The sequence below is a fragment of the Typha angustifolia genome, chromosome 11 (assembly GCF_048772165.1).
Source record: "Typha angustifolia cultivar Huaian chromosome 11, ASM4877216v1, whole genome shotgun sequence".
NCBI lineage: Eukaryota > Viridiplantae > Streptophyta > Magnoliopsida > Poales > Typhaceae > Typha > Typha angustifolia.
The window spans coordinates 13986993-14011090 of record NC_133249.1 but is presented as its reverse complement, the minus strand read 5'-3'; the positions used below and the strand labels follow the sequence as shown (position 1 = coordinate 14011090).

Here is a 24098-nt window from a genome sequence, read left to right as displayed (position 1 = left end):
AATTAAATAACGAGTCATATAAATAGAAGAAACAGATTTTGAAGAACATGACAAGGATACATAGCAGTACATGCCAAGAAGCACTCATCTGTTGGCCTAAAAGCTACAAAATATTTGTTCACCTCAAAAATGAAGTTGCATCTAACAGATCATCAAATGTTTTGGTACCTAAAAGGATCAAAAAGATGTCTTTCAACTAGTTAGCATGCACCGAGGCTCGGAAACACAAAACTGAAACTCATCCAGTTATCTTTCAAAGAGAGCCTTTGACCTTTTCCTTCATTACTGCCAATCACAGATTATGTGCTCCGGAGCTATAATTTACCCTAGATTTTTTTTTCAGAAAGCTGGACCAAGAAAGGATCTTGCCCATCTCCTTGGGTTTAGGACCTCCCACGAAACCAGTTGCATCAGGCCATCAGTTGAACAGCACAACAAAAATTATCACCTCTCCGAACTTGATGAAACTTTTTGCAGAATCATAGCCTCAGCAGTGCGGATTGCTTCTGGAGACCCAGTGATTGTGACTTTCCTGCACCGAGGTAAAGGAAAATCAGGAAACAACTCTTTAGAGTTGCAGGAAGATGATGGGAGAACCTTTAGTACCTGTCAGAAGTTCCCGACATGAAATCACCCCTATCTGATATCTTAATCCTAGCACCACTAACCTGCATTTTAGAGCAGATCCAGCCTTATTAACAGAAAAGTTGAAACAAATAATCAAGATAATAAATGTGCAACAAGAAATGTTTTCAGATAATATGGCACAAAAGTGAATATTTTCACTACTCAAAATTTCAATTTTAATGCAATCCGGGGAATTTTCACTCAAAAGGCACAATGTATATTATAAAACTGCCATTGTTAAAAAGAATACATAATTTACAAATTCCTATCTACATGTTAGCAAGAAGATTAGTCTACATGGATAAAGCAAAGAAAGATATGAATCGAAGAGCTTTAAGTATATATTATATATACATAAACACACCTGACTGATCTCCATTATGTTCCTCCCACCACGACCAACAACAGCACCAATATGCTCATCTGCAACACCGATTGTAACAGACTTGCCATGGCCATCATGGGGTGCAACAGATGACCTTGTTGGAACAGCTTGTGATGTGCTGCCCTGGAAGAGATTTGAAATTAGTGTCTGCTATGAAATAGGAACCAACCCTTACAGGCTTACAAATTATCCAAGTCTTCTTGTTCGGTTTCATTACAGTGGATTTAAATCTACAGAAATATGACTTTAAAGTTTAAACAGAACGGGGCAATAATGAAAATAAACATTTAAATATCAGCTCAACAGTCTGCATTCATGTTTACAGGCTCAGCTTCTTTCTGATAGGGAGCAAATACTTACTGAACAAATAACACATATACACAATTAATATTACACAAATTGCATATTTAGTTTCTTCCATTTGTTCAAATAAGATCAATCTAGACTATAACACCAGTTGACATAAAGATGATTCCACACAGAGTTAGATTAAACTAGTTTGGGAAGTAAATGGTCCAATGTCATTCGCATGGAATTGAGGCATATGAGGACTTCACCCACAACTTAACATTTGCACCACAAGGGTAATACAAACACCGGTGAAATGGTTCATATTGGTCAAAACATATGACCCAGAGATGAAAAGATTAACCTGCACCATCTAGCCCGTGCCTAAAGCCTAAATATTAATAATTCTTTCCAAGTGGAAAGATCAAACTTGGTTACCAAAATAGAATAGTGCTTCTTGTCATGGCATAGAAGAATAAGAAGATATCGTGGTTTCCTATTTGGCAAGGGAAGACAACAGATTACTGAGCTTTGACGATGGAAAAAGAAACCTAATCCGAAATACCAACTTCCCATTGGATTCATTCAAGGCACTCTCTTACATGTGCAATTACTCTTCAGTAACCAAAGAATACCAAACGTTTTGCATACTTCATAAGGTTAATATGTCACAGATTGCCTAATGTAGTAATTGTAAGGGGAAAAAAAAACTCTTCTTTCATATAGAACATGCAATGATGAGTTTCTGAATCCTGGTAGTTCGCTATAGCCATTTTTAGTCAGCCATGTATTTAATGTCTGCACTCAGCAAGCATGCCATAAATGAATTATCCTATTTATTCTCTTTTTATAAAGACTTCATGAATATGCCAACTTTCTGGGTATGTACTGGAAGGGACTATAATATGCATAATAAATGTAATATCATGCTGTCAATAAGCACTTTCTGATAAGTCATGTCCATAAAAAAATTCATCATTCATATCAATGGAATCAGGATAGTTCCATCTGCAGTATATGCTGCTATTCCAGTGATTAACATGACAGATCATTTAAGATTTGATAGGGGAAGGCTATTGTAGGTTATGAATAAAAGAGAGCTGAATATCGACTTATACAGACACTGTATTATGGATTTAATTGACTGTAGAGTTGGACAAGAAATTTAACGTACTAGCCCTTCATTGTGCCTTGGAATTATAAAAAAGTTATCCCAAAAGATATAGAAGAAAGTACAAATTTTCTCAGTTGGATGAACTTTCAAGATCTTGAGCCACGCATTTAATGGTTAGAAAGATGTTAAAACTTTTTTCTAAGTTTTAGCATAAAGCTTAAAATCGAACTCTTGATTTCATTATGTCTTGCACATATGGTCTTGAAAATGGTGATGCAAGACTAGAAATGATTAACACCTTCTTCGATCGTAAAAGATGCTTGCCTCAAAACCAACTATAAAATTTCACTGTTCTCTTTAGGTAATAACCAAATTAAAAGATAATTGTTAGCAATATATCTTGTATTACTTTTCCTATCATGATACATGCTATCATGTTCTCCACATTTGTCATGTCATAGTACCACGCATGTCATATATGTATCTCATATCAAATTTCATGCTTCATCTGAATAATGTGTTCAGCAGACCTAAAGGTAATGGGACTAGGAGGACGAAATCACATCATGGTTATAAAACTGACTCTAAAATAGAAACCAAAGAGTCCCATGCTATGATTACAGGTGTGAAACTATTAAAAAGTTCCCAACAAATTGGAGACAAATTTTGAGCATTTCCCAAAATATATAGTTCACTTATCCATTTCTAAATAAACCTTGAATATATTCCTAAGTTCTTAAAATCTAACTGCACTTTGTACTCATAAGTCATAACTTTCTTTTTATGCTAATTCTGCAAGACTGTCCACATGCAGCATCAGTAGATTCTGTACACAACACTACAAATTTTGAGACAAATTTTTTCAGTTTTTCGCTTCACAAAAGTGCAGCTTTTTTCCTCCTAGTTAGCCAGAATGCTAAATTGGTCCTACATCAATTGGTTATCATATCTGAACCTAATCATTAACCCAGTGAATAGAAAGTCAAAAGCCATTTGAAAACTATTCATGCAATATCTAATAAAGTGTGATTATAAAGGGATCTTTGGTTGCTAAATATTCATGTTTTGATGCAGTAATCCAGTAAGCTGAAATTTTCTTTTACTTGGTCATCAACTGCATTTAAAGTAGAAATGATAAATCATAGTGTTATTGTGTTAAAGCTTGCCCCTTTTAAATAGCGGTGCAAATTTGAAGCAGAGTAATTGAATTAAGGCCAAGTACTCCTCGTGATCCAAAGGAAGTGCATTAGCGAGTGCCTTGTGCACTAGGATGCCTTTCTATATTGAAACTTACCATACATTTTGCTTTGACTATTTTGATCTTCTATAATAACTAATAAGCCTACAGAATCATTGTGTTGTAATCTAGTTACTCTCCTATAATCAGCTCCCTCTGTTGGATTTGTCTTGCGCAATAAATTAATGAAAAACAAAAGGTAACTTATAAACTAAAATATACAGATCAGGCAAAAAAAGACAATAATCAACTGAAGATATCTGGCTGGGCACATCCAATGAGAGGTCAAAGGTTAGGAACTAAAAAAATAGCCTAATGCATCAATACTACAACTTAATAGTTTATAGTTCTTCATAAGTAACTGAAACAATCTTGCACACTGGTAGAAAAACAAACACCGCATGCAACACAAGAGAAATGTTTTATTACATGTAGAAAGCAAAAGTTCACTCCAGTCAGGAAAAATAGATGCACAAAAAACTATCCTACATCACAAAGTATCAAGTATTTTTAACCTTATTGCTTGGGTATCTTCCACCATATCCATTTGGTCCATAGTTCATGGTGTTGTAAGCTACGGATGGAATCATATAGCCAACTGGTACACCAGGATAACCAGGAAAATTGACACCTGAATGTCAAAGTGAGGGGAAAACATAATAAAATCAGTGTGTTAAGTTTAGAAGTTCACCAATTACATAACATAGAATCACAGCTAAAAGTGCCAAATCATGAACAAACACTTAACTACAATATTTTTCAGTTTATGCACTTCTCAACAAAGTCGAATAAAAGTGAAAGGGACAACTCGTTACCTACATACCTACAAAAAATTTATTTCAGCATCCTACTACCAATTCAATTAAATAAAATTTAGCTTTACATTTTACCAAAAATATTGTTTTCATTTGCAATAGAAAACCTTGGAACAAGCAAAATGCTCAATAATTCCACAACACTAAGAAGATAATAGTAGACCTATTGCTTATGAGTAGAAAGATGAATGAGACTAAATGATGTAATATCAAAAATACTAGAACACCAACAATGCATAATTTAGATAATAGTTATTTACCTATTTTAACAACCATTATGTTGATATAGTATCTGGATATCTTATAGATCTGGAGGAACGGGCACATGAACGTGTATGATAGTGAATTGTAAATTTATAAAGACACTAAATAATCAAACTAAAGCAAGATTTTGGAGAGATACCTGCATATGGAAATGGGGAACTTAAACTTGGTGGATAATGAACATCCTCCAATAATTTTGACAATATCAGAAAGATAGCTCGCATCTGTTGGTCAAAAGACCCTGTAACAGTAACTAGCCTATCGTGTAATCCTGCATAATTATTGTCTTGAGGTGATATCTTGATGCCAGCATGTGAATCTTCAATGAGGGATCTGTAGAAAGAAAAGAAACACATCAAATCTGAAAATCATTAGACGACAAATAATAAACCAGAGGAAAAGAAAGTGGACAGGAAGAACAATGAAGGAAAAGGAGGGACTGGTAAACCATAATCAACAGGAAATCATATCAAAATAGATCTTTTAACAACAGATCACCATTAGGATTTTGCTCCGTGAGTCTAATTTAGACTTTTCATTTAATCCAAGAAGAATTTAGTTCAACTACTAAGAGTCTAAGACATTCAATTTTAGCTCTGGATAATTCAAAGTTGGAAGGACTGACTAAGAAAATTCAGATTAAAACAACTGTCAGGTGTCGACCATCAAAACCTAAAATTTAAAGTCTTAGAGAAGAATTTCAATATAAGCATACTTTATGGTTGATCCTCCTTTTCCAATTATTCCTCCACATGAGCTATTTGGAATAATGAGTCTTATTTTTGATCCATTTTCAGCATCAGCACTCTCTTCTGCCTGGAAATGCCAAAAGAATGAGCTTGAGGGGAATCAACTGAAACTCAGCAGATAAAAGTCAGATACACACACAAAAAATTACCTCATTCAGCAACTTTTCAAGTATCAGCTCCATTGCCTTTATTACTTCATTAAATAATCCAGAAATCATGATTATTCTATCAGATGTTCCTGGAAAGAATTCATGGCTACGTGATAACTGAATACGAGCTCCAGACAGGGACTGAAACTCATTAATCGTTGATCCTCCCTTGCCAATGATACATCCTGCTGCTGTATTTGTCACTAGAAACCTTATGTGTGTCTGCTTCTCCTTATCATCTGAGAAGAAAAAAGAAAAGATCTAATACTCAATAAATAACATGGTTAAGTATCAAACATACAAATACAACACAAAAGCATAGAAATTGATTGCACAGCACGATTCCAGTACAATATGTGGGTAAGCAGCAGACTGAGGACAGTATTGTAAACTAGTGATAAAACTAGCAAATTGTACATAAATGAAATCAAAACTGTGCTCATCTGGAAAGTTATATTGCAAGTGCATGGGTGCTTATGCCCTTTATTCATAAGATGTCGCAATCTCTCTATCTCGCTTGGTGGGACCCAGACCACTAATCACGTGCAGACCCGCCAAGCCACCCTAACAGCATGTGGAAACTGAGAGAGGGTTTGAAGGTATGAACAAGTTTGAATGCAAGACAACAAGACCTCTTTAAAACCTAGCTCATATACCATATTGTGACTAACATCTTATTAAAAAGCTTAAGTTGTCCAAAATTGGGTTCGAAAAACATATTAAGGCATTCCAGTTGCATTATTCTTTTACTTTCTTAAGAAAGTTCGCATACACATGGAACTTATCAAAGTTTTACTATATATATGTAGACACTGACAGTATTAAGGCATTCCAGTTGCATTACATATATATGTACGTCAATGTCTACATATATGATACCAACAAAAGAGGACAAAATTGAACTTTCTTGCACCTGCTAGACATGCACTTTAGATCCAACGAGACTGCATGCGTTAATTGGTAATTCAAGCAACTTTCACAGAAAAGGTATATAATGCAAGATTCCATACTCTACAATTATTGATTGCAAATGAAATACACAGCATTAATTAAATAATTGCAGCATCATGTGAGTGCATATAACATCGTCACCAAGACGACTATGTCTTCAGATCAGTTATTACAAGAATAAAGAGATACAACTTATTTACCTAAAATTTCAGTTGTTACAAAATCTTTATTCCTTATTAGCCAAACCAAATGATACGTTTAACGTTTCTAATCAAAATCTATTTTTTTTTCGCGAATCCACTTTTGTCACTTCAAATCAAAATGAGCTATTCGAGAAAATTTTGCTCTCGGTTGGTCCTTTAAAATTTAAAGTTTGGAAAAGAAGAAGAAAGAAAAAACGCCCCTTTTTGAAAACTAATGGAACACTCCACAGCGTTCGAATCATCAAACCCCGCAAAAGGACAGCATATTCTTCTCTATCCACACGGATCTTCACATCAACTGTCGAACCAGATCTCGGGAATTAACCTTCGGATCCAGTACCGGGTAAAAAGATCGAATAGAGATTGCAAAACACCTAGAGAGAGAGAGAGAGAGAGAGAGAGAGAGACAAGAGGATAAGGCATGCAATCTCACCTGGGGCGGGGGACCTCGAGCGCTGCTGCGATCTCTTGGGTGGGCCCTCGGGAGAGGAAGCGTAGGGCGAGTCGGGGGCTTCCATGGCGAAATAAAGCCAAGGAGGAGGAGGAGGAGGAGGAGGAGGAGGTAAATAAGGGAGAGAATAAGGGAAGAGTTATTCTCCTATCACCATTAGAGGACGAGGTCTCTTCTGAACTCTAGGTTTTCCTTTCCTTTGGTCGCGCCTCTGTTTTTAGCCGCAGCCCTGCCGCCGAGTAAGTCGCACCCTCCCTTCCTCTACGACTTTATTAATTATCTTGATAATCTCGGAACTCCTCTAATTTTATATTTCTTTTTTATACGAAAAGAAACCAGGCTCGATCTAGGACCAGCGGGGTTTCTATTCACGTGCGCGTTTTAAATGCTACAACTTTTACAAGCAACTCCAAGTCTTCTTTTTCCCCCCTCGCCCCTAATTTTTTTTAGTAAAACGTCCGTAGACACAAGCAACTGGTGGTCTTCAATATGGATAAAACTAACTCAGATACTGAGATTATATTTTGAGATGATCACACTGGAACTCGGTCAACTATTGCTTATTTCTACCAGCATACCCTGTTATTCTTTTTACCCATTGATTCCTATGCGCATCCCCCCCATCTTTTCACCTCGAGAGGTATTATTATTCATAAAAAAATATTAGATAATTAGTTTATCATTAATTTTGCTTTTTTTAAAAAAAAATTTCTAAAAGAGGGTAAATTAGTAACCATAATAGGTTTTAATTTAATCACGGAAGTCTAATAGATAGGTTTAATTATAATTTTTTTTTTTATAGTTAGGGAGATCTTTTTATTCTTTTATAATATAGGGGCAAAACCCCCGCTCCAAAAAAATAAAATAAAAAAGAAACTCTCTTTTATGTCACATTAATTAGTATTAGTATGACATGCTGGCCAACGTCATCAAATGGATGTAAAATAGGCTACAAGCCTATAGGAAAGGTAGGGGGTAATCAATTACTCATAGCGCAGCCATGTAGAACTAGTTATTATTACATTTTATACAACCCAGGAGGAAAGATAAGGTAATCGATTACTTAAAAGCGTAGCCGTCTTGTTATGATTACACAAATACAAGCATGGAGAAAAGATAAGATTATCAATCACTCATTGTGCAGCCATGAGCCATATAACAATTATTTTATTATTAAATGGCTGACAGTGTTGGTGCAAAACCGGATTTTTCTCTCAGAGAAGAACAAAAGGATCCAAATATAAACATTATGCTCATAAATCACACATTGAGGCAAAATTGTAACATTTCCACTATATAAATTTCTTGAAGGGGTACTGTTGATTCAGGAACTGAAAATTTTGCAATACAATTGTTTGGGAACTGAATGTATTAACAAGACAAAGAGGGTCTGCTACTGAGCAATCGAAGGAACATCACTTTTGTGACCAGAAAATATGCCAGCTTCTCCATCTACCTGGCTGAGGACTTCTGACCATTCTTTTTCTATTTTTCTTTCTATTTTTTCTCTTCTTTTTTTTTTCTTTGGCCGCTGTACTTAATCTTGATGATTCTATATGGACTTCACTGGCTCACCGAAAACTGCTTCCAAGGGGAGGGTGTGAACTCTTGCTGTACACTGCAGATCCATCTCTATTTACATTAATGTGAAAAGCGCTGCAAAAAGTGGCTCTTCCAATGGGAGAGGAACAAAAATTGCTTCTTTTTGCCTTGAGAATAAACCTATGAAAGAGCAACTGGCTTATGTAGGGTTGATGTTCCTTGGAAAATGGTTGTGCGCGCACCGTTGAGATACTCCTCCAGCTGAAATTGTAATGTGCATTACATTAGATCATCATTTCAATCAATCGATAACAAATAAGTGCGGACAATTGCAGCACAGGAACCCACCTGATCAGAAGTTATCTTCGTGAAACCAAATTTCTTAGTCCAAATAGACTCAGCTTCATCTGCTGCTGGGAGCACAAAATGCTTAACCTTCAAGGACACCAACAACCTCTCTATGCAGGAAAAGAGCGACTGGAAGTAACCCTGCTCAAAAGAAAGTAAATTAAGTTATAGTAATTGGGATCTGTCTCTCTCTGATTGTTGATGACACTAAATGCTAGCACTAGAGCCCCTGGAAAACCAATTAAGTGTGAAATACTGAGATGAGAATTGATAAGGTGCAAGATCCTTTCTAGAACCTACTATCCACAACTAATAGAAGAATCTGTTCCCCATAAGAATTGTTAACCTACAAGCCTTCAAATATATATGCCTATGCCCTGGTGAAAATACCATGCAACTGATGATACAACTGGTGGTCAGCTGCACTCGTCATACTCAGCAGCACAATTATTCGAGGTGTTGCCTAAGCTGGCTCATCTGTAAGCAGCCACTAAGGCTGAGTTGCCTGAGCATTCTGGATTGCATTTCATATAATTAGATCAAAGAGTACTCTAAATACCTTCCCTCACTCATATCAAGTTTTCTATATTCCCTTACACCAAGTATCCTCCCCTCCATCCATCCACTGTATATACATATTTCTTCATGTTAAGCATATTTCGTACCTAAAATTCTTCATACAACAAACTAATTAATCTTAGCTCGCCAATAAATCTCCCCAACCTTTCTCATCAAAATGTGGGGTGGTCATTCACAAACTTGTTAGTTTGGACTTTGGAAAGCCATTCTCTTTACTACGTAAATTTCGCCCTAAGCAAGCCAACCTTTGAGTGCTCTCCTATTTCATCTTCCCATTAAACAATAGGATCTTATCTGAAAAGTACTGAAAATGAAGGTTCTTAGATCCTTGACAAGAGTTTGAAGGAATTGTGGTGTGCTTTGCAATGTGTTGATGCTTCATCTTTTAGTTTTTCAGTTTTATATGGTTTGACAATTGAGTTTTCAATCTCATCTTTGCTATTTTGAGCCTCTATTTTCTAGTCATTTTCTAGGCAGGAAATAACTGGGCGACCTTATGCTACTATATACACTTATTAACATATGGTATGCAATTCCTGAAAATATGACAAAATGGAAATTAGTCGCATATAAAGGGTTTGAGTCCCAATGTATTTGAATTTACCTGTCCTTGGCTCTCCCTACTTGTAGCAACTAATGGTAGTTCAGCAGCTTCACTTCCCATAACACGTAAAAGCCCCGCAGATACAACAGAGGAACTGCAGCGATGAAAAAAATTCAGGACATGATTATCATACAAGTGCTCTAATTTAATACTAGCAAGTAGCAACAACTCACCCATCAGTTAATACCGCACAATACATCCCTGAATAGTCTTGGTCTCTCACAGTCCTTCTGCCAGATTATAACATTAAATCAAGTAAGGCAGACAAAATAATTATGCTCCATTTGTGGAACAAAGAGATACATCACACAGAACATGAAGGTGAGAGGATAATCTTTTTCCTACCCATAAACCATGGAAGGAATAAGGTCCCGGCCAGTTGTAGCTTCAACAATAGGATCAAATGACTCCTACAGAAAAAGAAAATCAAACACAATAATAACATACAAATCCTTTAGAATATACAACTGAGGTATATATGTGTATAAGCATATATATATATATATATATATATATATATATATATATATATATATATATATATATATATATATATATATATATATATATGTATCCAAGTGTGTCTGTGTATAGGCATATATATGTGTTATACTGTTGTATCCAGGTGTCTATCATTGGCATTAAGTATGAAAGAATTCTATAAGTCCACACATTTTCAGCATTGAGGTATTTGATCCTATAAATTATAAAAAAAAACTATTTTGGACAAACAGTACAAATGGCACTGTAACTAATAACCACAGAATCTTAAAATATTGAGCATGTCAGTGGGATTTTTCCACATGCATTTAAGCTGAATCAACAAAAATGATGATCTTCAAAGTTGTTCAGCCTTGCAAGCAACTCATAAAGGATATCCATAAACTTGAATGTCTCAGATTATTTACATGTCATGCGGATCAGTCAAAATTGGCCCTGGGATGCAAATGGTCCATTTGCATTCAAGCATGACTGCATGAGGTTAGTCTACAAGGTTTCGTTCAGGTCTCTTGTAGCATCAAAGTTCCTAACTTATTCAAAATTTAACATCTAGACATTCATAAAGTCTCAAAATCACCCATTGAACCTCCAAATGGATATATAATTGAGAAAAGGGGTCACTAAGTGCATAATGGAATAATTCCTACATTCTTAAAAATAGAAAGACAAAATTCACACGGATATAATAAATCTCTCTGGGGCTACTTTAATGGTAGTCTTTACATTTTTCTCTCACTTGTATGGATTTCCAAGTGCACAAAGCTCCCATAATGCGTAGTTTGGGCTCTATACGCAGCCATAATATATTAGAGAGGATGTTTCCATTGCTTAAGCCCATAACCTCTTCTGTTGAAGTAGGCAAGCCTTCACATACTGAATGACCCTCTATATACATGTTAAGATATTTTACTAAACATTGCTGAAGAGAAAATGATCTTTATTTTATCAAATTATGCTCAAGATTCTAGTGTAAAAGAAATTATGCACGAGTATCAGAATAATTTCCAATGTAAAAGCAATGGAAGGAATAAGTTTAATGCAAGAACGAATTCCAAGTAACATCAGATCATAGAAAACTTACATGGAAAATAGCGACAGCTTTGGAGAGCAATAATTTACTGTCTGCTGAAGCATTTCTGCCACTTAAGAGTCTCCATCTCATATCAATAGAGGTATCAGTATTTAAACATTTTTCATTGCGTTTCTTCTTAATGACATCCACATCAAAATCAGGAAGCGGCTCTGTGCTTCGGAGGAGTAAATCTTGCAAAGTGGTATGAATCCTACTGCAATCAGCAGAACAGAACCACTCCCCTTCAGGTAATTCCTGTAGAAAAACATCTAATGAGCCCAAAATTTTGTATTTAAGTTCAAATTTTAGGGTGGCAAAATACCCAATCCAACTTTTCTTCTCTCTACAATTAATTTTTACAATGTTATTTAGATAACCAGTCTTTCAGAGCCTATGCAAAATGATAGCAGGACCATAAAATTCACCTTCAAATCAGCCATGTTGTGATCTTTCAAACACCCAACATGATATTCCTTCTCACACTGAAAAAAATAACGAATTTTAGTTTAAAACATATCATAAGCTCCAAGACATATAGTTTAAATTTTCAGAATGAGAAAGGATAAATTTATGAAAACAAAATATGCAAAGTGTGGAAGTATATATAATACATATATATCATATATATCCAATTGCAAAACATACTTGGTCACAAAGCAGCACTGTACGAGCATCAAATCTTGATCTACTGAAATCATGTAGCCTGCAAAAAGGATAAAGATTGTGAACGAAGGAAAACATCTTGAGCATATCAATTATTCAGTATACTAAAAAGGTCATTAAGACTTATTGATTTGCCATCACAAGCCAGAATTGAACAGATGACGGACCTAGGCAAGATAGTAAAGAAGGAACCAATGAACAATAGATGCCAATAAATAACCCATCATCCCATAGTTATTAACCATATAAAGTGGGAGAAGATGTTGTATATTGAGCTAAAGCTAGATTTAAAATGACCAGTGCCTTTTGTGCTTCAGGTTTACTATTGAGAAAAAAATCATTTGCTATTTATTACTAATAAGACAAAAATTAATGGTTAATGATCATTTATTTCAATTTTCATTCTTAATGTCCAGGCATCCTTTTCTCCCTCTTGCCAATTCAAATGCCAGCATAGGCATCTAAAAACTGACCTCACTCTGAATTCAGGCAAGATGAAATGCTAATTGTCAAAGAGGACCATTGCCCCCACAACAAAAAGTCTATCTTAGCATCAGAGATCTAAAAAGCAAACAAATAGACGAAAACAAAATATTTTCATAGACTTAGATGAACATCTTACTTGCATAAAGCACAACCACCAAGATCAGTCTCTGAAGTTGTGACAATGCGTATACACCTCTTAAATATCTGTTCTATAGGATCCACCCCAGCAACACGTCCAGCAGCAATTGCATTGTTATTATGTGCCAAACACTTTTCTCTCTGATGAAGATTGTGGCAATATTGACAGTACCATTCCCCTTTAGGAATGATTGACAAACCAACACATTCTGCAAGAATCCAAGCCATAACACATACAACAAGTTAATATGTTCTAGGCCAAGAAACATGAAAGTGACGAAACATCATGTGCTTGAAGCCCATAAAGGAAGTTATGAAACCAAGCAAAGAAGTGAGGCAACAATCAGAGAAGATGTAAAAGAAAAGTTATTCAAACGCCAGCATACAACACAACAGCAGAAGACTGATGAATACAGCAGAAAACTAGATCAAAGTAACACAAATAATATGGCAAGACTTGTCATCTATGTCTTCTGAGATGTCCTGTGACCAATTCTTCTCATAGAAAATTGGTTCTAAGCGGAACAACTACAACTACATCTACTTTCAGATAAACATAATTCACCTTGAAACAAGAAAGCAAGTACCTTTGTGGAAAGCCCTAGGACAAAGATCACAAAGGAGAAGATCTCCCCCATCTGCACATATACTACAGAGGTCATCGTTTTCACTTGCTGACATCTTTCTATCTTTTGACAGAGAAACCGATAATTCATGTAGTGAAACTCCATTGGAAGTATAAATGTTATTGTAGCTGCAATAAATACCAAGAGAGGTAAATAGCAGTTAAAACAATTTTCAGCAAAAACATGAGGTTTTCTCAAAATATGAACTCACGGTTTCCGTCGTGAAGCCCGACCAGCATGAGCTTCAAACTGCGAGGGGCTGACCTGCACAATTAACATAGAAAGATCAAAATGGAGCAAAAGCATCAACAGCTTCAATAAGATAGCTAAGATCGAAACTCAAAAGTTTACCACTGAATTGCAACAATGACAATATATTCCAGAATCTTTTATATAACCACTGAGTAATCTCTGCAAAATAGTTACCACAAACATTAGATCATAGAAATAGATAGAGAATCCAGAAGCCATAATTCTATAGGAGTACAAGATCCCCTAGACAACCTTTCCACCAACATAGTAGCCTACTTCTGTACCCTCAGGTAAAATGTCGTTCATGAATACCAACTTGTGCAATCCCACATCCCTTGAAAATGAGAATGAACAACCAGCCGAAATTAGTAACAAGTTGAAAAACCAGCAGAAAAGAAATTATACTACAAAATACCAACTTTCTTGTTAATCTTCCTATGCTGGTACTCTTCTTTCCTGAGGATGCATTTTTTGACAAGCTATCCGGCGCACTTGGTGGTGATCCTGCCCTTGATAACCTAAAGTAGCATAAATGTACAAGTAGCAAAAAGAAAAGGTTAATCTTATATATCCTATCTACCTAATATTCAAACATATAGATACAAACAATTTTATTGCAAATCATGTACATAGAGCATAAACTGTGAAACTGAAGACCAATGCAATCATTGAGAGATTGCACGCATCAAAGATTTTGATTCAAATGTTCAAAGTAAAGAAGAAAGTAGGTGAGCAACATGAAAAAGCTTCAGGCAAGTACCATAAAAAACAATCAGAAACTAGAAAGGTTCTCACTCTATTATAAACTATTAATAGGGAACACCAAACTTACATATGCATTTTGAGCAATAATCTTACATATATCTAAACTATTAATACTGCGACAAATTTAATGCTTGCTTTCACCAACAAAGTACGAGATTGTCTTCTGAGGCTTGACTTCATACAGTCATCTAACAACTTACTTTAGATGGTCAGAATGAAGATAGCTTCTTTCCACAATCCTCACAATTGACCTCTTTTTTAGGTGATCACAGGGAAGATGCTCCAAAAACTAAAACTAATGAAACTTCTCAGTAATTGGTGAAGATGTAGATTGGTATTTAAATAATGTTGCATATCTCATCTCATCAATCAATTTAAAATTTGTCAATTCTAGTCTCAAACCTATGGAAGAGCCTCAGATTGGGCAATCAAAAATTAATTAAAAAAGGAACATGGGTTACATTAAGTTAAAATAAGTAAGAAAATGTAAGGCTAAAGCATGTAATAGTAGACAATACAAATCCGATTATCCACGCAAGCGATATTCGACTCACATACAGTCATCGCTGCGTTCTTCATCATTATAAGAAGATCGCATCCGACATATGTGATAAGAGGACCAAGTTTTACTTAATGCAATTCAAAGAAAAGGAAGTCAAGAGTTCATTGTATTATACATGAGTAAGTGAATCTTTTCTTCTATGCCAAGAAATTAAAAGACATGATAACACATGAACATTGTTAAAACTTAAAACTAAGCTAAGGATATTTTTTCGATGAACCAATTTTGATGAATGAATCTGCATTATGAGTAAAACTAATCAAACTATTATGTAGAACTTATAATTTCCTTAACAGTGGATGGATAAATCAGACTACTAAAAGAACTGAAGACATTATAAGAGAATACTAAAAAATTCTTGTAGCAAAAAGTGACAGGATGTCTAAAAGTAGAGTACCTGGTACTAATAGCACTTGCATGTGATGGAGTTAGAGTTTTCTTGGGCAGCTTCAAGTAAAGGCATGAATCACATAACAATGCAAGTTTCCCAGTACATGAACTAAGGAATATCTCTGGATACATGATATACATCTGATGGTCATAATAAGTAAAAGGAAAACAAAGCTAATTGCCTCCCAAGATCACAAAACTAACCGCTGCAGTTTTGGCAAGCAAATGGTCTCTGAGTGGGCATTGGGCCAATTGCATTCTGTATTGCCGCCTCCAACATATCTAATGAAGTATCTGTGCATGTGATTAATACATCACGGAGGCTGTTTCCATTATCTAGGTAAATGTAATCTGACGGATGTTTTTTTGTGCTACCAGCATGCAGCTCAAAGTTATAGGCTGAAACAGCCTGCAATTAACAACAGTATATAAAAGTTTACAACTTCAAAGGCATGTTATTCTAACAAGGTTGAAGGAGAAGTAGAGCAAACCAAAGACTCACTCTGGAACCATTGCAACTAGCACATGAACATAATATGTTGTTGCCCTTGATCACTCCATGAAGAGTCGGTAGCTGCAAAGATATTTCCCACAATCCATGATTAAAATTAGAGTGCCCGCCAGTAAGGAAAAAGGATAAAAATTGAAATGGAACACTAGATTGAAACCAACATATAACAAAATCTATGAAAAATAAAATAAATTGGAAACGATCCACAATATCAAAGGATGCAATCATTTGACCCAGCATGACGTTACTGAAAATCTAGCATACCTTTCCATTGGGGACAAAGTACTTGACAGGAAATCCCTCAAGTAATCCAGTCGCAAGCAGCTCCCTGACATTACTTGGTGACTTCGTTGGCGCAACCTTCTTCGACATCTTCATCTCCATCTTCTTGTTCACTCCCGAACTCACCGACTCACTAGCCCCATCCTTCATTTCCTCCGACCGAACTGAACCATTGCTTGTTGTTGCTTCACTCCCTACTCCAGAGTCCTCTGTTTTACCCTTGATCAATGATCTGGTAAACCTCCTAGTAGAATTCCCCGACACAACACCAACCTCATCCAACGGAACGCAATGTCCATTTTCAGAAACATGTTTCTCCACAGCGACCCCTTCCTGATCCTTTGATGGAATCTTCAACACCGACCTTGTGAATCTCCTCATTGGCTTCTCAGTTGGAATGCTCGCCATCTGCTCCCTATCAAGAATCTCCACCGGAGGAGAAGGAAGGTTTCCAACTGGTGATTCTTGCAATCCTACATGCAATGGCTTCTCAGTTTCAAGTACAATAGGGTTCTCCTTGGTGTCACCATCCTCCACCGGGCAATCGACCAAACTGGTCACTGTTTTATCGTCAACCACCATTGGAGTATCAATTGCAGATGGCGGTAGAGGAGGAAGCGCATCCTCTTCCATCTCCGGCATTGCTTCCGATACTTCGGAGATAGCCTTCAACTCGTTCTCGCGCAGATCAGAATCGCCAATGGACTCATCCTTCCCTTCTACCATATTAGGCGCATCGGCCTCTATCGGAGACGGAGTAGACGGAGGGAGAGGCGCAAGAACATAAACCGATTCCTCCGGCGGTCCATCTCCGCCGTCTGATTTCTTCGCCCTCTTGGTATCCCGAATCGACGCGACTGGAACGGCGGAGAAGGCTGTAGGGTTTCCGGTGAGGACGGGTTTTCGGGATCGAGTCCGGCCGAGAAAAGCCGGGAGCTCAGCCTGGGCCTTGAGGGCGAAGGCGAACTCGCGCTTGAGGCCCGCGCGGACGCCGGAGCGGAGCACGAACGCCTCCGGATCGGACGGTTTGTCCCCGTTCGCCATCGATGGACCGATCGGAACTTGATCTATGCTAGGGTTCCTGCAAAGGCGGCAGCGGCGAAGAAGAATTGAGGGGTGGGGGGGCGGGAGGGGGGAGATAGGGTTTATTCTGCCTTCGAAAGAAGAAGGAAGAGGAGGAGATAGAGAACGTTTCGGATTCTGGAAGGACCGGAAGAAGAGGAGGAGGAGGAGGAGAGGGAAATAGGATCAGATATGGGAATTAAGAATTAGGAAAGGGGTAAAGAAGGAAACAGAAAACACGAGAGTGGGAAAGGGGAGGTAAAGGGGCGGAAAGAGAAGGGCACGTCGATTGAACCTGAAGCGCGGCAATTACGAAAATAGCCCTCTTTTTTTGTTCGTGAGCGGGCGGCGAGGTTTACGGAGGGTAGAAGCGGAAACGGATCTCAGCGGATCTGGAGCTTTTTTAGAATCGGACAGGGGCAAATAAGTAAAATGGGCCGAGCCGCAGGGCCATATCCACCTGGCAACGCTATAAATATAGTAACGTAGGGCTGTAATTGGATCGGATTACACCAAGATCCGTTTAGATTTTGTAAATCTCAAATTTGAATTGATAAGCTAAATAAGTAAAGGTATGGATCGTTCATTTTCCTGCTATGTTTAATTACATACAACTAAAAATAACTAATAAAATTATAATAAAAGAATATCCAAGAAAGAGACTAACTAGCAAACATAAAAGCAACCCGACCGTCTAATGTAATGAATTAAGAGTAAAGGGCAATTTAGGAATTTACGAAATTAGAGGGAAGAGGAAACGACTCTTCTGGATTTTCGCGGGATCCTTTTGATTTGGGGGCAAATTTCCTCGATCTGGAGACGGGTGACGTAGGTGGGGTCTACTAATTGTCTATGAGAAAAGCCTGGAACGCGTGTTTTTTTCTTATTGGTTATGGCCAGAATAATCAAAACTACTGGACACGTGGCGGCGAAGGGATATGTGAACCGGTACTTGGGAAGCAAGCAACTGAGAGTAGGTGGGCCCCATCCGATGTGGAAAGGCAGGCTATCTGGTTGTGGCCGGGTATCTTTGGAACAGAGAGGAAGAATAATGCTCATATACCTGTTAATTTGCCACAACAAGTACCGATTAGCAACCCAGCCTGCTACAAGTTCAAATTTAAAAGGGAAAAAAGATGAAGAATTTATAATTTAAAGTTTGCCACTATTTTTTTTTTTAAATTTAAAATTTAGTAAATTTTGTTATGTCAGCAGAATCGCTAAACCATAGTCGCTTTATGGTTGACTTATGCTTAAGGAAAAAAGAAATTTTCGTATGAGTCAATTTTCTATTTAAAAGTTAAGTTTTGCAATCTCCTAGATGTTTAAAAGAGTTCGAACGGGCTAGTTTGGTCCAAAAGTCAAACGCTTGGAATATAGTCAACTGCTTTGTGAGAATAGTATAAAAAACTAGGCCAAAGTTTTGATCAACAATTCAACCCGATCCTTATCGTCAATCGACTCGATCTCCAGAATCACCAATTCCTCCAGCTAAACCAATCATTTGAATAATGAATCAATTTCGGTTTTTGAGAGGAAACAGTAGTGACTTACCTTGTGAAGTATCATTCATATTCTAGCAGATGATTGCTGCACTTTAGCCAGCCAGAGTTATTGGTTAAACCTTTATATACAAAATTACATCCAAGAACAAAAGGTAAGGGAATGATAGAAGTCCCACAAGTCCATAAATATTATGTTACACACCAGAAGCCTCCTATAGTAACAGAGTTGCTACTAGTATAGTATCCACTCATTCCATGGCGCAGCTAATTCCCTGCGACGGCAATAACAACATCGGTGGTTAATGAGAACAAGAAACTGAAAGTTCACTGTGATGACTAATGAAAGGTAGCTAATAGAATTAATCATCTATGACCAAAATTCCAAGTAATTGTAAAGCATGTATTTTGATCATAAGTTCACTGTACCTAATCAGACACAAGCAGATAGAAAAGGAACGGAAAAAGACTATTTATCCTTTCAACTCAACATTCTTTTTCTTCTTTTTTGTGATGGTGATATTAGGTGGGCGTGTGACTGTTCGTTAATCATTCATTTAACGATTAATAAGATCAGCCACCAACTGACTCCATAATCCTAAGACTCACATGCAGCATAAAGTTAAGTAATGGAAGAACGCATTGTAGTATCAGATTCTAGGCACATTAGTGTAATGTAGGAAAAAGACCCACATTTGATTGAGTTGGAACTCAGGAAGTTGAACTACTAAAGAATGTCAACAAGAATATAAGGGACAGCTTTCTAAAAAGAAAGACAGTTTAGGACATCATCAAAGATGACATGATTTCAGAGATTACGAAAAATGAATTCAAATAAAATGCAAAGATTGTGTACAATAGCTATTACAGGTCAAGAGCTTCAAAGAATCTCTTCGTTGCTTCTCTCTAAATAGAGATCTCCAGCAATCGCTTCATTCTTGAGGCTTGAGAGTTGTTCTCCAAATAATGTTAACAGCAGTTTCCAACAAAAGAAATATTTCATGAAAATGAGGACTGGCAAACAAAATTATCTAAGCTGCATCAGAAGTTCAGAACCATGATAAAGTGAGTAACGTATTAAAAGAATGTCATAACTCGTAACCAGCTGAACTGTGCATGTTATTTTGCTTTTCTCTTTCTAAGAGGTTTCTCTTATACCCGAAAAGAAAAACATTACAGTAGTGCAAATTATTCTAATAAAGTAAACCTAATTATTTTTCTAACGGCTTGTATGATATGTGAAAAGCAAAAGTCTATAATATATTAAAATATTAATGCTCCAATCTGTTCTACGTGTGGATTAGCCAAATATGGGGCAGCAGAAGGACCATAGATGCAGATGCAACCACTTATGTAGACGCACGACCGCAATTTGGAACATTGCATATTAAGTACTTCTAAACAGAAGTGGATCTTGCTGAATATCTAGAAGGGACCTGGTTTATTCTAAAACAGACCCATAGTATGTAAAGTTTACTGAATGACAAGGGTTTAGCTAGTAGGTCAGATTCAACTTTGATGTTTCTTTATCTCCACATGCTATACACAACAACAAGATGTTAGTGAGTATAGTTAGCATTTCCCTTTTTCATATTGACCGCAGGTCTTCTCCATAAGCACTACATTACTACATCGTCCTTTCTATTTTAACTCCTTCAGTCACCTTAAAAAGATCAGATTAAGTTCCCTTAGGTACCAATATGATCTTACATTCCTCAATCAGCCTTGTATTATTATCCTTGCCTTTTTTGCCGCAGACATTACAAAATGTTAGCCAATGAATACGCAAGGCAGACATAGATTCAGCTAAAATGCAATTTAAGTTGGAAAAATATGAAGTCAAAACAATAGCCATAAACTGAAGGACATGAACAGCATCTTGACTGCAAAAATATTCACGGTATTGACTCTGCCTAAAAGTAATTTAAGATGGAAGTTTGAAACAACAATAGGTGATATGAATAGCAGTTTGAAACATGAGACAAAAATAAATAGTAGCAAGCATACCTCATTATTGACGCTGAACTGCATTTTAAGTTGCTGAAGCAGCAAATTTTGTCGTTGCCATCGCTGCCCTATAATTGCAAGTCCCATCAAAGCTGCAGCTACAGATACGGACCAGAACATGTTTGTTTCTTTAACATTATTGTACAGAAGTACCATCTGCCTCTTCCACCATGCTTCACATGCAAGGGAAGATCCCTCGATTTTATTCTCCTTCAAATCAGAAGGGTTCGCAGCACCCACAAGAGAATCTGGACTTTGATAGTAAGGATCATCTGCTTTCAAAGTATCACCACTACGAGTACAATTAACCAATATGTTTACCTTTTTTGTTTCAGCATGAAGAGAATCAAGTCCAGAAGAGATGAACATGACTGGTTCTTCCCTGACTAAATTCAGCCTCTGAAGGGTATTACTGTTCCCAAACTCCTTATCAATCAAAGTGAGATTCTTTCCACTGACAAAAGACTGTACCCCATCTAGGTCACCATATGATTTAGTCTTACAGTTCTCTCCATAGGTCTCTTTGGGTTGGTCCTGCCCTGCCTCAGCAGTGATTTCATCTTCATCACAAAGCTCATTCTGGGTTCCTTTGCAATCAGTTTCTTTCAGAAGGTTTGCAAGCCCATTACATGGCAACGAAAAGTGACCAGATAAGAACATAGTGTCAGAAGATTCATGTCCTTTAGAAGCGTATTGTGTATCACTGCTCTCAACAGATGCCTCAAATCTTTTTGGACCAGGTGCAGTAGCATAAGTAGATGCTGTGAGAGACACAACTTCCCAGTCAGTTCCAGGGATAGAAGTCTCCTCGCCATTCTTGCTATAGTCAGACATATTTGACAACCTCACCCCTAAGAGATCGGACATAACAACAGAAGTTCGAGACAGCCTCTCTAATAGCAAGTTGCACCCGATAAAATAAAGTAAGACTTATATTTTATAAGAAGGATTGATCTATTAAAATTCTACCAATGATGCAAGCATAGATACACAGAGAATCTCCAAGGGCTTAAGAGCAATATGAGAAAAGCGTATCTTCCAAATATTAGACATGCATACAGCGGCAATCTATCATGCAAACAGACAGTAGTGATGACTTGTATCCCATGGAAACATACCCAAATAAATTAAAGAATTCAGACCATCGTAAATGAGTAATACAATAAATTAATTATTAATTGGCAGCGTATGCTGGATTTAAACATTCCAAAAAATTAATAATAAGCAGAATTATAGGTTTTACTTCTCAAAGAGCTTATGGAGATTGAGAACGAATGGCTACAAGAAACTGATCCCGAAGTGCACATAATGGAATAAGATAGATAGACTCGCACAGCAGAGGCCGCCATATAGAGAGCTAACTTTTGCACACAGAAACCGTAAATTCCAACCTAATCTATAAGAAATAAGAAATCCATTAAACAAGCAACCCACTCATTAATCAACCAAGCGTCAAGAATCGCCAAATTTCTTCACCTCAACAACAAATCAAGAGCAACCAAACCCTAATTCTCAAGGACAACACTGACCAAGTGCAAGATCCAAAGCATAAACTCAGAAAATAACTAGTAAACTAATCAAAGTACAAACCAAGAGAATCATGATCCAGATGACATACCTCAGGGAAGAAAGCGATCGAGCTCCCAACTGTGAAGCAAGGAAAGCTTGCCACGAAAGCAAGTAGGAAAGTGCCGTGGAGGTCGTTTTAAAGCGGCAAATGTCCTGCGACCGATCCAAGGCGACTGTGCAGCTAACAATGGGCGCGCCGTTGTAAACTTGTCGGAATCGAGACAATAGATTTTGGGTTGGTGGGTTGTTGATATTCTTCATAACTTTTTACTCCTATACGAATATCCTCGTAAAAGTAGACGGGTTGTTAACTTTAGTCCAGAATTTAAATATACCAGCACGATTAGAACCATCAAATCAATTATGTCTAATTAATTCTGAGAGGATCGACTAAATCCCAGTCCATATATATATATATATAAGTAAGGCACTCTGAATTATTACTCATTTTTTTTATATAAACTCTCAAATTTACTTTCCATGTTATATTAATTCCTTAATTATCGAAAACCTCCAAAATACATATTTTTGTTAGTTATCCATTATATTTTTTTTTCGTTAAAAAATATTATGTGAGTGTTATCCGATTAATTTTAAACCCTCTAGAGATTGTTTTACCCTTAAATTAGAGTAAAAATAATTAAGAGTAAAATTGTTATTTAACTTTTTTTTCAGTTAACACCGTTAGGAGGTGAGTGATTTCCTATAGTTAAAGAGATTAATATATAGTAAAGAGTAAAATAGATGAACGGATATATTTGAAAATAGGCAATAGTTTAATAAGTCTTAAGTGTAATTATATCTAAATTTAATTTAAAGTTGGTGGATAATTGATAAGTATGAGGATGTTATTGATATCCTGTAATTAATTTAAGATGTTATTGACGAGTAAGATATTTTATATGTCAAAAAAAAAAAAAAAAGGTACGATGAATTTGATATGTGTACCAAAGTTTTTACATGATGAATTTTCTTGACATGCCTCCAATTCGCTCAAGCCAATATAGGGATTAGATTTCATATTACATTTTTCGATATGTTTAACAGAATTGGCACCTGGCAGCCAACAAGGGCTACCGCAAACGATGTCAGCAGGATTCCTGCGCCTGAGGCTGCAGAGGATCCGCTCACCAAGAACAAGGGTTGTCTACGTTAATTACAAATTAGGACATGCAGTTTAATGTTTTAGAAACGAAGAACCGCTGTCTACATCGTATACATCAATCTAATCCAGGATTGAAGTCTACTAATTTAATAAACACGCTTGGAATTAATCCTACCTCAATCTCTGTCCAGTTATCAGAACAAGCGAGATAAGATTCTCCCTTATCTACTCCTTCATCACCGTTATGTCGTGTAAAAAGAACAAAGAAAATAACACCTATCAGTTTAACACGTAGTAGT

The 24098-nt window shown here is 36.7% G+C and overlaps 3 protein-coding genes across 3 annotated transcripts; all 3 read right to left on the bottom strand.

Annotated features, from left to right (window-relative positions):
• Positions 1 to 19: 19 nt before the first annotated feature.
• On the bottom strand, positions 20 to 7515 carry LOC140770369 (protein BTR1-like). Its single transcript, XM_073111535.1, has 8 exons — positions 7216 to 7515; positions 5629 to 5867; positions 5446 to 5546; positions 4870 to 5063; positions 4167 to 4282; positions 992 to 1135; positions 607 to 668; positions 20 to 532 (listed from the first exon to the last, which is right to left on the bottom strand). Exons 1-8 carry the CDS (start codon positions 7298 to 7300, stop codon positions 445 to 447), a joined length of 1029 nt encoding a protein of 342 aa, XP_072967636.1. The 5' UTR covers positions 7301 to 7515; the 3' UTR covers positions 20 to 444.
• Positions 7516 to 8500: 985 nt separating this feature from the next.
• On the bottom strand, positions 8501 to 24097 carry LOC140770103 (uncharacterized). The gene is made up of 21 exons (XM_073111101.1): positions 23975 to 24097; positions 22744 to 22967; positions 21126 to 22018; positions 16537 to 18679; positions 16264 to 16335; positions 15966 to 16170; positions 15769 to 15883; positions 14464 to 14562; positions 14297 to 14378; positions 14144 to 14203; positions 14004 to 14056; positions 13754 to 13920; positions 13165 to 13375; positions 12525 to 12582; positions 12305 to 12361; positions 11889 to 12134; positions 10652 to 10716; positions 10480 to 10536; positions 10307 to 10400; positions 9124 to 9264; positions 8501 to 9036 (listed from the first exon to the last, which is right to left on the bottom strand). The coding sequence occupies exons 4-21, from the start codon at positions 17596 to 17598 to the stop codon at positions 8956 to 8958; spliced, it is 2925 nt and encodes a 974-aa protein (XP_072967202.1). The 5' UTR covers positions 17599 to 18679; positions 21126 to 22018; positions 22744 to 22967; positions 23975 to 24097; the 3' UTR covers positions 8501 to 8955.
• Positions 21014 to 21992, bottom strand: LOC140770636 (ATG8-interacting protein 1-like). Its single transcript, XM_073111889.1, has 2 exons — positions 21126 to 21992; positions 21014 to 21031 (listed from the first exon to the last, which is right to left on the bottom strand). The coding sequence occupies exons 1-2, from the start codon at positions 21990 to 21992 to the stop codon at positions 21014 to 21016; spliced, it is 885 nt and encodes a 294-aa protein (XP_072967990.1).
• Position 24098: the final 1 nt, after the last annotated feature.